This window comes from Pteropus alecto, unplaced genomic scaffold (assembly GCF_000325575.1).
Source record: "Pteropus alecto unplaced genomic scaffold, ASM32557v1 scaffold75, whole genome shotgun sequence".
Lineage (NCBI taxonomy): Eukaryota > Metazoa > Chordata > Mammalia > Chiroptera > Pteropodidae > Pteropus > Pteropus alecto.
In genome coordinates, this window is record NW_006440638.1 from 8,398,416 (window position 1) to 8,410,802 (window position 12,387).

At 37.6% G+C, this 12,387-nt stretch overlaps 1 protein-coding gene across 1 annotated transcript in view; it reads left to right on the forward strand.

Moving 5' to 3' along the window:
* Positions 1–11,913, forward strand: part of RYBP (RING1 and YY1 binding protein) — a gene marked incomplete at its 5' end in the record, with an annotated part of 72,096 nt that extends 60,183 nt beyond the window's left edge. Inside the window, 3 exon segments of the mRNA XM_025050856.1 lie at positions 7,138–7,314; positions 7,405–7,503; positions 7,914–11,913. Of these exon segments, the coding sequence (XP_024906624.1) occupies positions 7,138–7,314; positions 7,405–7,503; positions 7,914–8,166 (529 nt within the window).
* Positions 11,914–12,387: the final 474 nt, after the last annotated feature.

The window sequence follows — 12,387 nt, forward strand, 5'->3', positions numbered from 1 at the left end:
TATATACTGTTGAATGTATACTTGTGGGAAAGATTAACCTAGAATGCAAGCTAAGACCGCTTCAGGTCACCCAAGTCATTCTAGAAAAGTTAAGTGACAATTGACTTTTTAATTATCCGTATTATAATGATGGCTGGCTTTAGTGAAGGTCACAAAGTCATGCATGTTCCTTATTACCCTGATGTAGCATGGCCTGATACTGTGGCAAGAGCAGGTTTGAGGAAGGCCATGAGTACTAATCTTTCCAGAGCAAAGCCAGCTAGGTCTGAGTAATGTTGACATGGGCCTGAATCACAGCAAGCTAAAAGGACACCCTAGTCACTGGGACTAACAGTTAGCAAGCACAACAAGGTCTTATGTATCCTGCATCAGGGAAGAATTAGGTTGGAGATGTTGTGTGGTTTCATCTTCCCATAGCTGAACAGATGAATATTTGTCCAGTGTTGTTAAGATTATCAGTTCTTTAAAATAATAGCAAAGAAAGCATTTACCTAGAAACTCCCTGGGAATTTACTTCTAAATCATATTATCTACCTTATTTCCTCACCTGTTGTTCATTGGGCTGGTTGATCACATTGGTGATTCTTAGTAATACTGAACAGATTTAAAAAGATACAGAAAATTTAAGATATTAAAACCTTATATTAAAAACTCAGCCTAGCCTGGTATAGCTGAAAAAATACCAAGACTAATAGTCTGGAGATTCTGATTCTCTTGGGTGGGTGGTTGTTAAGCCTCTCCCTTTTTTAGTGGCCGTCTAACTTATATTTTCGAATTGTTGATAAATGAAAAGTACAGGTGGAGGAGAAAGCCCTAAAGGTAGCCTTTTTACTTTAAATATGTTTATTAATAAATATGTATTTTCTAGATTTAAAACAAAGTCTGATATCTCCTTTTAAGGTCTCAAGGTCATTGACGTTGGAGCTGGAACCCTAACTCAGTGTTCTATTCCAGCATTTCTCCTGAGCTCTCTGGTGTTTTTTAAAAAATAGAATTGATTGGGAGTGGTAGGTAAAATGAATAGAAAATAAGTAGGGCCTCTTTACGATATTAGTCATCAAAACCAGAGGACATTAGTGTTTAGGGGACTAAACACTAATGTTGTTGGGATAGACAAACTGTGATGCTTAACACTTACATTGCCTTAGAGGTAAATTCTGGCATTACTGAATTTAAAAAAGGATGTGTTCCACAAAAGTGTTTGGAATTTGATTGTTTACAACTTGGAATGTATTACTGGATGCAGGCTAATCCAAAGATCAAATTTACTAAATAACGCCTTTGTGGCTTCAGCAAGGTACTTTTGCAAAGAAAAAAATTGTGCAGTTTATAAAGCATTTTGACACATGTGGCCTACCCAATTCCCTGAAGTTGAATTTACTATTATTCCCATTTCATTTTAAAAATATTTCAGTCAGCATGTGTTCTTGAGTAATGGCCATCCATGCACAGAGTACTTTGTAGTGTTCCCAACTGGTATGTTTTGGGGCATCAGTAAGTAATACAGAAGTCTAGTCATTGTTGGTGGGGGTAAAGTCTATCCTAGCTGGCCCAATGCACATGTATAGAATGACCTTTTGAGTGTAGAGACAGGAAAACAGGTCCTGTGGAGAGGCTCTTTTTAATTACAGTACCATGATGTCTATCATAAAGAACCCTGATAGAGTGAGCTAAATGGAAAGGCTTTCTCAGAGTTGTTAAATCCTTGAATTTGCTAATTCTTCAACTACGAGATTGCCAAGGCAAAAAAGGGGCTGGGAGGATATAAAGACAGTGTCCAAAGAGCTCAAGGGCAGTGAGTGAATGCTGACTTTAAGACATTTTGTAAGTTGTAATGTACCTTTTTTTCCTTTAATGGATGAGTTGATTATCTGATTTCAGAACCTTTGGGGTATTTTAATTGAAAAGTGAAACACCAGATGTAATTCCATTGGGGGCGGAATGCACAAATGATAGTTTTAGAAGAGATCTGGATGTAAAATTTAGGGATGCCTCTTGATCTTTGTTGCCTGAATCACAGAACATGGCTTTGCATTGCTGCTTGTTGTGATAGCTGACTTAGAAAGAAGTACATGAGAAATGTAAGATCTCAAGTTCCCCTGAATACACAAGTGAAAAAGGGAAAAGGTATATGGGAGAAAATTACCCTTTCCTAAAAAAAAAACATAGTTTGTGTTCTCCCGAAGTGGCACGAGTACACATCAAAACAATCCTGTAAGATATAAGATATCTTGTTTTGTGCTCTCACTTATGTTCATTTATTTATGTATGCTTGAACTCTAGAAATTTTCCTTTTCAAAAATTAAGATGTCTCTAGATAAAGATTTGCTTCACTTTTTATGGAAAGGACTCTTTTCTGAAATATTAGCTGCTTAAATGCAAATAGACATTTTTCTTAAAGACAGATCTAGCATTGAAATTTCATAGCAGATTTTCATTTGTAAACTATTGAAATACAATAGATATATAAAATAATTTTAAGACAGCTTTTTTTCCCATAAAAATATATAATCTTGAAAAGATACGATAAACTTGTTTGGTGCCATACTTACTCATAAAGGAAACTTGGTCCCCTATTTACTACATATATAGTACTTCTGGTCAAATAGGGCTTTTTGTTTGTTGTTTCTTTTTGTTGGTAGGTAGTTGATTGGCTTTCATTGGAAGCTTAGACACCAAAAGCTATAAGCCACACGCTGTCATCTAATGTTTTCCACTGTATTGTGAAGGCTGTTAATTGCTTACTTAAGACTTGTTAGTTGGGCAACTTAGGTAATTGGGGGGAACCCAGACTCTCAGCTACCTATTAAAGAATTGACCCTTTGAAAGCCATTTAGTTTGTTGTGTGACACTTGAAGACTTCATTGAGCAATGTGAATCTGTGGGAAGTAACTATGTCTCACTAATCAGCAGTGTTAAATATCGTGATAAGGGTTCATTCCTTACAGACAATATTCCAAAGGCAGTGGGAAACATTCTTTTCGACTCCTCCAGCCCTTTTCTCTTTCCTTAAGGACAACCCAATAGTTCTCTTCTCGCCAGAGTGAGCATGGTGAAGGTAATGGGACTGTCAGGAGTTGTCTACAAAACTGTAGCCTGGGTTGACCCTGGGTTTTTCATCCCTCGTACCCTGTGCCTGAGTCACATTACCCTTCTCCCCACCCCCATGCACATGTGAAAACAAGTCTGTGCTCTTCAAAGGTGGAGAGCCTCATCTGTGGTTGCCTTCATTAGAGGAATCCATGGAGAGTCCAGATGGATCTGGGTTAAAAATCCCAGCTCAGGCACTTAAGTGTAATCCTTAGATAAATTTCTTAATTTTTCTGCTTCTTGGTTTTCTTAATTTCTAAGATGGACAATAAATTCTCCTCTAGAAAATGTGCTCACTCTAGCTTCATGGTGTGCCTGTCCTGTGACAGCTGTGAAAAGATGTCTGCCTCTCCTCCTTCAGACTCACTTTGTAATATCTAATCTGAAGAAGGTGGCATGGCCTCAGGGAGCGGAGTGTGTGTCGCTCTAATACTGGAAACTGGCCATTCCCATGCTTTCACATGCAGTCAGTGTATTAGCCTAGAACTGAGGAGAGGGCAGATGGCAAGAGCTGCCAGACAGTTCTGATAGGATAGCACCTTCATTGTAAGAACAATAGGTCTTGGAGGTCTCATACTGGTGGCCAGCCCTTCTAGTTTTCTTTACCCTCCCCTTCCAAAAGGTTTGCACTGCTTTTTGAACCAATGAGTGTTGATAGGCACTTCGTTCAGAAACGGTGTGCCCTTTGAAAATTAATTAAGTGTATTTCCCTACCTCACTCGTGTTGCCTGACCCTGGGGGTACTCACTTGAAATAATTAAAGTAATAAATGCTCATTTGTAGTTGAGGTTTTTTTGTGGAGAAAGGCTGAATGATGACTGAAGAGTTAGGTTTTTGCTTAGGACATATATGACATTTAGAACACAGCAACACTTTTGAAACAATACCTGTGGTTTTAGCAGACACCCCATATTTCTTGGTAACAGTCAGATCCCAAATAGCCTTGAGATTTTTCATTTGTGAAATTTTGCTTTGGTTGGCCAGTAGAGGAGAGGAATGCTTATTTCACCATTCTAGTCAAACATTCATTTTCTTAGGAACAAGTGAGAACATGCACAGTTTGGGCACACATGCTGCATATTATGAATTATAAATAATTTTACCTTTTGTATATGGAGGTTTTGTGCTATAGATACTGGATTGTGACACATGCGCTAAAGAAGAATTCTGAGAGCGTATTTGCCGAAGTGTTAGAGAATGGTTGCCAGTGGGAGAAATACAAAGGTGGGCACCTCACCTGTTCACAGTATCTTGGCAAACTGGCCTTGTTAAGAAATAATCCATTCTGGATAAACATAATGTCTGGGTAGACACTGAGAACTTCTATAAGGCACACCACACTCCTGCTACTAAGGTCAATTTGTGACTTACCAGTAACTCCTTTTCTCTCTGCTCATCACCAGTTCTCTTTTCTGCTGTTAGTTCCTGCTACTCACCAGACTAGGTACCACTTCTAATGTCCACAGTTTCCAAAACTCTTCTCTGATTTCTCATTTTAATATTCTGCCCATAACCTCCCAGTTGTGTAGTAGAAACTATTACTGGTCTGTCTTAGAAAGTGTCCCCATTACCTTCCCAGGACTTTGATTGTGTTTATTCTCTCCTTTGCCCCATGAGTTAATCCCTGTCTCTTGTCAGCCTTCGCTCTTTCTCCCTCTTTCAATGTACAGCATGATTTAAATTTCCCTTAGCACCAAAGAAGGGAAAGGGTCCCTCTTTCTCACCTCTGTATTCCTCTGACAGCCTTTAATCCCTTAATCTTTGTAGCCCTTACCCATGTGTCCTGTTCTTCTAAAAGTCAGCAGTGACCTTCTGATCACCAAAGCTGAGCCTCTTCTTAGTCCTCATCCTGCTTTGTCTTTTTCTGCAGTGTTGGTTCCTTCTCTGCTTACTCAGTAGATAATTTTATTGAGTACCTGGTACTGTGTTGAATGCCATGGCAACAAAGGTGATTAAGATGTAGTTTTGCCATCGAGGAGTAAACAGCTGATTGGCAATTTCAGTGCAACATGGTAAGTGACATCATGGAACATTGTAGTATATCCTAGAATGAGACAAGCACCTCTTTAACTCGCATTGGATGAGCCTGGTTTGGTGATTAGGCTGAGAGTTCTCTGGGGCAAGGCATCTGGCATACCTTTGAGTCTTTCTCTGTTGAAGATACTCTTGGACTGGTGTCCAAATGTCCTTGTTTTTACATCGGATTTCCTTGGAGTAAAATAAACATACTGGCTTAATTGAAATTCTCCCTCAAGGTATAATTTTTCATAACATTTTAATGGTTTATTCACTGTATTAACTGTGGTTAAGTTACTTCATTTTGACAACTGAGTCTTGGTTAGTGTATGGCACTTTGTTTTAACTTGGATTTAAACCGTTTGTAATCCCTGTAGATGGCTGATCTGTTTGTGTCCCCAGCAAGGGTTTGTGAATTGTTTTGTAGTGGTTATTGGTTATTATCTTTTGAGTATTAACACAGTCATACTTCTCTTTGAAGGAGTAGAAGGTGTTAGAATGACTTCTTCTGCCTTCATTAGAACTTATGAAAGAGAAAGTTATCTTTCACATGGGGTCTTGTGTTTGGGATCCAAGCTTAGAGTAAGTACATTCCTCCCTTTCTTTAGGGATATTTCACATATGTGTTTGAATCCCTTGCTCCGTGCCAAGTGAGGCCATTTGTGATCCAGGCTGAGGTGTACCTGACTGGCTTTCATGGTGTGCCACCGCATGACTAAGGCCTGTGTTGCTGGAGGCTGATAGGAAACTTGCTCCTTCGTTGGTATGTTTTCTGGCAATGTCCCACTACCACCAAACCAGTACTGAAACACTTAGTACAAACCCAGTGCCTTCTATGCTCAGGCTCTCCTTGATGAAGTTGTGAAGTAAGCATCTGTCCCCCTCGTCCTGCATTCCTCTCAGCTTCATCGTACCTGCTCCCAAGAGGTGCTCTAGTAGCCCAGTAAATGGCAGAATTGTTTCAGAAGGAAGCTTTGTTTTTTCTAGGTTTGTTTTTTTTATTTTTTTTTCCAGTCCCCCACTACTGGCTCTCCCATGGATGAGCCAGACTTCTATCCAGTTACTTTTATCTGGCCTGCGCCTCCATCCTGGGGAATGCATAGGGAGATAAAGGATCCGAAGAGGGGATGGTTACATTGTGGCAGCCAGTTGTTTTGTCTCATGAATGGATCCATTTGAATATTTGTGTCCCTACCTTGTAACTTGGAGAGTTTATTATATTATAAAATGTCAATCTAGATGGGATGTCTTTGAAAATTAATATTGTATAGAAACAATGCATAGACTTTTCCTTTCTTTCCCATTTGGGTCTTAATGTTCGTGCATTGTGAAATGTGTTTGGCACTACTTAGATTTTGTAAACAACAATGTTAAGTGCCAGTGTCAGTTGGAGATTGGTGGGGACATAATGATAGATAGCACAGTGAATGTATCACTTGTCTAAGAATTTTTTTAAGTGACTTTCAGTCTTCACCCCCTTGCGAACTAGTATGAGCCACAGTTACCTTTTATTGCTCTATATGTGTTATCCGTGCCAATCACAGAGCTGCAGGGGAGCAGACCAAGTTGAAATAATTAGATTTAGAAGTGAATGCTTCACTTCTAATTTTATTCTCTTTTCAAGGGATTACCAGTGTTTATTTATTTAAAATGAGATTGACCCTCTGCAGTGGTATTTGAAAGCTGTCAGTATAATCTTAACAACTCCAAAGAAGCAGTGTTTACTTGACCCTCAAAGAAATAGTGTCCCTTTTTATTGGCTGAAAAACTTTTACTGTTTGTTTAAGCATATGTGTTTATGTCATTAAAGGTAGATGTACAAAAAGTGAATTCGAAAGAGGAAAAGCTTTATGGACTCATCCATGCTACATAAAAATATAGTAATATAGAAATGACACCATATAATTGAATTTTGAGATGTCAGATACCAGAAATAAAATAAATACCTAAAAAACTTATGAGACTAAAATAAAAAATTTAAAGAAGTATTTATAAGGCAAGTAATGAAGTGTCTTTCCTTGAATGTTTTAGGAAACCTCGGATCAATTCTCAGCTCGTGGCACAACAGGTGGCACAACAGTATGCCACTCCACCACCCCCAAAAAAGGAGAAGAAGGAGAAAATTGAAAAGCAAGACAAAGAGAAACCTGAGAAAGATAAGGAAATTAGCCCTAGCATTACCAAGAAAAATACCAACAAGAAAACAAAGTAAGTCTTGGGTAATTCAGCACAGTATAGTATTTTGCAAGTGAATCAAAGAGATTTTTTAAATGCCTCTTTTGGTATCCCTCCCTTTAGACCAAAGTCTGATATTCTGAAAGATCCTCCTAGCGAAGCAAACAGTATACAGTCAGCAAATGCTACAACCAAGACCAGTGAAACGAATCACACCTCAAGGTATTTGAAACTAGAATGAAATACTAAAAGTGCTGCTCTGATTTAACCTATTCATAATCAAGGGTGGTTTTGTGCCTGTGGGTTTGTAGGCTAAGAAGGGGCGGGGTAAAGAACGAGATGTGGGACAGTTAACTTTTTAGATATATGTGAGCTACTTTTATATCACTGTCACCAAAACAGGAGACAGATAAATTGGTAATAATTTTGCAGTGATCCAAAGCTTTGTAACTGATGATAGTTTCCATTATTTCTGAGGTTATTCGACAGATTTTGTAGTAAGCTTGGCATGTGTGGTAGCAATTAGGATTCATTGCCACAGTGTCATGCAATGTGAGTGTATTGATGATTGTCTGCCAGAAGTCGTTTTTAATCTGTAGCTTATTTAATTGGCTATTCCCAATTGCTTTCAGGCCCCGACTGAAAAACGTGGATAGGAGCACTGCACAGCAATTGGCAGTAACTGTGGGCAACGTCACCGTCATTATTACAGACTTTAAGGAAAAGACTCGCTCGTCCTCTACATCCTCATCCACAGTGACCTCCAGTGCAGGGTCAGAACAGCAGAACCAGAGCAGCTCGGGGTCGGAGAGCACAGACAAGGGCTCCTCCCGCTCCTCCACGCCAAAGGGCGACATGTCAGCAGTAAATGATGAATCTTTCTGAAATTGCACATGGAGTTGTGAAAACTATGAATCAGGGTATGAAATTCAAATCCTCCACCTGCCCATGCTGCTTGCATCCCTGGAGAATCTTCTGTGGACATCGACCTCTTAGTGATGCTGCCAGGATGATTTCTGCTTGCCATGGGCATCTGGCCACCGAGGAATTTCGCACCCTGACAATTACTCTTGACACTTTTATGTATTCCATTGTTTTATATGATTTTCCTAACAATCATTTATAATTGGATGTGCTCCTGAATCTACTTTTTATAAAAAAAAAAATCTGCTGTGCACAATTTTCCATGTACATTATAACTGGTTTTTTGGGTTTTTTTTTTGTTTGTTTGTTTGTTTTTGGGGGGTGGTCTGGGAGGGGGAGGGAACTTTTATTTATTGTGTTCACAAACTCCATCCTATCAGCATATCCTTTTAAGTTTAGTTCTTTCTTCCAGTTATACTATGTACTATCAGTTTTGATATAACTATATATATATATATAAAATTATATATAAAGGGTTATTTGAAACCAATCCATGGCAACGCTGGTGCTTGATACACTGTGAAGTGAATACAACATTGAACAGTTACAGATCTGGGACAGTCCCTACTACAAATAAAATTAAAATCAGTTTTACATGAAGTATGTTCCAACCCACGTGGGAACTTGACTCTCTCATCTGTCTAAAGAGTACTGGACGGTATAAAAATATATATTTTTAAACATTGTGATCTCAAATTTAAAGACTGCTCCAGATAGCCTGCATTTGCAATGGAATAACTGACAAATCACAAGTGGTTTAGTTGGGAGGGCTTTTATCATTGAGAAGTAAACTAGCTCCAGAATGGCAAGTATTCGTGTAAATTACGGTTACATGTTAACATTGCTGTTCTTACATAAGCACTCATGAAAATATGGTATTCTATAACTTGAATTCCATCCATTTTCTAGACCTCTACTCATGTCTGAGGTAAATCTATAAATTGTCTCTTAGTTTTAGAATTAAAACTGTCTAAACTGTATTTTTGGTCCACACAAGAAGCAAATCCCTGTTTCCACTTTGCATGTGACATTGCAGTGGTGGTTTTTGTAACTGAAATTTGTTTGCCTCATGTCCCTTTATTTCCCTTACCCTACCAATTTGGTTGTAAGAATTGTTTTTCTTTCTTAAAAATCTACCATTGTTTGTTTTACTGAACAAAGGTTATCAACCACACATTCAGTCCAGACATGGAGCTTTTCAGTGTTTAGAGACATTTCTCAATTCTTGCTGTGAGAGAAGCAACTCAAGTGAATGTTCTAAGTGCTGCAGCCAGAGCTGCAGGGAAAGCTCATACTTCCTGGGAGCCTGTGACCTTTTCTTCCTCAATGTAAAGACAGACTGAGTAAACTCTTTTAAAATTTCTTTTTGCTTATATTTTTACTGTCGTACAAAACAAACAAACAAAAAAAAAACAAAGACCACTAACATGATTCCTCATTTTAAAAATGTTTTGTATTACTTTGGATTTAGGGTCCTTGACTTTTAACCATTCATGTCCGCAGAGTTCATAGACTTTAGAGCCATTTCAAGCATGGGGACTTGATGTTACCTTCCTTTATTTGATCATCATACTTTAGGGACTCATGAGAGGGCAGCTCATTTGTAAGGAAGCACCACATTTCGGTGTGAAAAACCTAGTTTGCTTAAGAATAGAAGTAACTTGTCTGTGGAGGCAACTAGTAAAAAAAAAAAAAAAAATTAACAGCTTGATTTGAGTAGCCAACAGGAAAGGTTCCTTTCACATTTACATTAAAACTATTCTGTAGTCACTAATGTACCATGATTTAAATTCTGTTTTCAAAGGTAAAGATTATAAAGCAGTGCCATTTGTTGCTGTAGTCCTACTCAAATGCATGAACAATATTCCCCTCTTTTTAAAAATGCTTGTATCTGGGATGCAAGCTATGCTTATCTTTCTAAATACATTTTTAAAGTATTTATTAATGAACCAAAGGAAATAAGATGCTTTCTGTAAGCATCAGACTATATAAGACATAGTGATTTGACTATGAATTTTAAATCCACATTTTAATATCAGTGGGATATTGCAAAGACATTCCTTCTAAAGTTTTAATATTCCTTTTATTAAGGGTCTCAGGGAGGGTAAATTAGTCAGCCATATTTATTTTCCAGAGATAGGAATTGCTAAGTTTTTAAATTAACTTTAAAAATTTAAATGCCACCAAACTCTTGTGGGTTGCACTGCTTTTTGAACCAATAAGTGTTGGTATGCACTTTGTTCAGAAACACTGTGTACTTTTTCAAAATTAGTTTCATGTAAAGTGATTGGACCCCATAGATTAGTGGAAAAAGCTGATTAACCAGCTACTCATAGGCTGCTAATTCATTGCCAATGTCTTGGTTTTTTGGTTTTGCCTCCATGATAAAGAATAAATTTAAAAAAATGGGAAAGGGTGAAGAAAGAAAGAGGGTTGCTTTAGAACAGGTGGGATGAAGTTGCCATTTTGATAGAAACTGCAGCTAACTGGAAGTTTTCTCAGCAATTGGATGTTATTGGACCTGTCCTTTAGCTGCCATTGTGTATTCTGTTGAGGTTAGTGAGGTAGTAGGTACTTTAGACTTTTAATTTCTGAAATTGATGAGCTCCCTCAGGCATGTATTCTGGAAATGGAATTCCTATAACTTACTGAATTTGCAGTTTGCCCTACAACTAGTAGGCAGCGTGTAAAAACACTAGTGTAGATTAGAAAGATATATAAAAGAGGGCCAGAAATACTTGGTATATTCAGTGACACAGTAAGCAGGTTATAAAACAAAGCAAAAAAAAAAAAGCACAGTGTTAATGCTTGCAAGTTTCCATTTGTTTTAACACGTGATCTTTCACACTCGTGCGTGCGCACACACAGAGCTTATCTGACATGCTCTGCTTAAGTCATGCAGTTAAAAAAAAAACATCTTGACACCCATAAAATATTTTAATCAAAACCTTTTGAGTTTCAATCTGGATATTTAAAAACATTGGCAGAAGCTTCTGTGAGTTTAGTTCCACTAAGATGTTTCACCTGCCTTATCAAGACCATTCTCAGTCTACTTTTTTAAGCTACCATATCTTAAATTATTGAAAATTTATTAATTGCTGAATATATAATAACCTTTGCTTGTATGTAACCGAAAATGGTTTAAGAGCCAACATTTAGAGTATGACAATGGAGCTGAACAGTTTTTAATGCGCAAGCAGTTCTGTTCTTGTGTATGACTTGTAACCTTAATTTACTGTGTAAAGATGGTTACATTATTTCCTTAGCTTTGTTTGTTGGAGACAAATAGAGAATGCTTGTTAAGTATGTCAAAACATAATCTTATCTTGTGAATTTTTGTTAATGTATTATACGAGCTATATTTTTCATTTGCCCAGAAAGACAGCTTGTATAACGCTTTTGGAAGTTTATGCTCTGTAACGTCTTTAGAGCTGACAGTCTTAGGTTTGTTTTTTTCTTCATGCTAAAGTGTCAGTTGGTGGTTTTGTGAACTGGTCAGAAATTCACAGGTCTTAAATGTTTGGGGGAAATTTATATTGGACACTGCTCTTTGTCTAGCAAATAAAAGATGTTAATATATTCCTGTTAACTGGCATGTGCACGACTATGTTATTAGAAGCCACTTTATCATTTTCCTGCTTTAAATAGAAATGTCTATTTATGAATTCTGCTTGTAGTTTTTTCACAAATAAAATAGTAAAATTTACATTGAAATCTTTATTTTTGTGTGTGTAGATTTTAGCTTTTAGGAAAAGTTACTTTTTGTACTCGAGTTTTGACTTGTGGAAAATTCCCAGTGTGAATAGTAATCTAAGAACTGGAGTTGTTTATCAGAAGCAGAAGTTGATTTGCATGTCTCAGTACATAGCTGCAGCAGGAAATAAAATTGAACAAATGAACAACTGAATTTTGGAAGAAAACTAATGTCTCTAAGTTCATCCTTTGAAATACGTTGCAGTGATTTGAAGAAAGAAGGAAATGGAGATGATGACTGACATGGTTAATTCAATCTATACTGAAAACCTTAAAAAGAACCTGTTTCTGGCCAACTGCAGTTAGGTAAATTGTGACTTGGATGTAAAGGAAAGGCAGTGTCAACCCTAGAAGACACACAAGGAAAGCTGGCTTATTCCTCTGCTGGAGGATGCTGCTGAGGCCACTGGGCTGCTAACAAAAAATGTG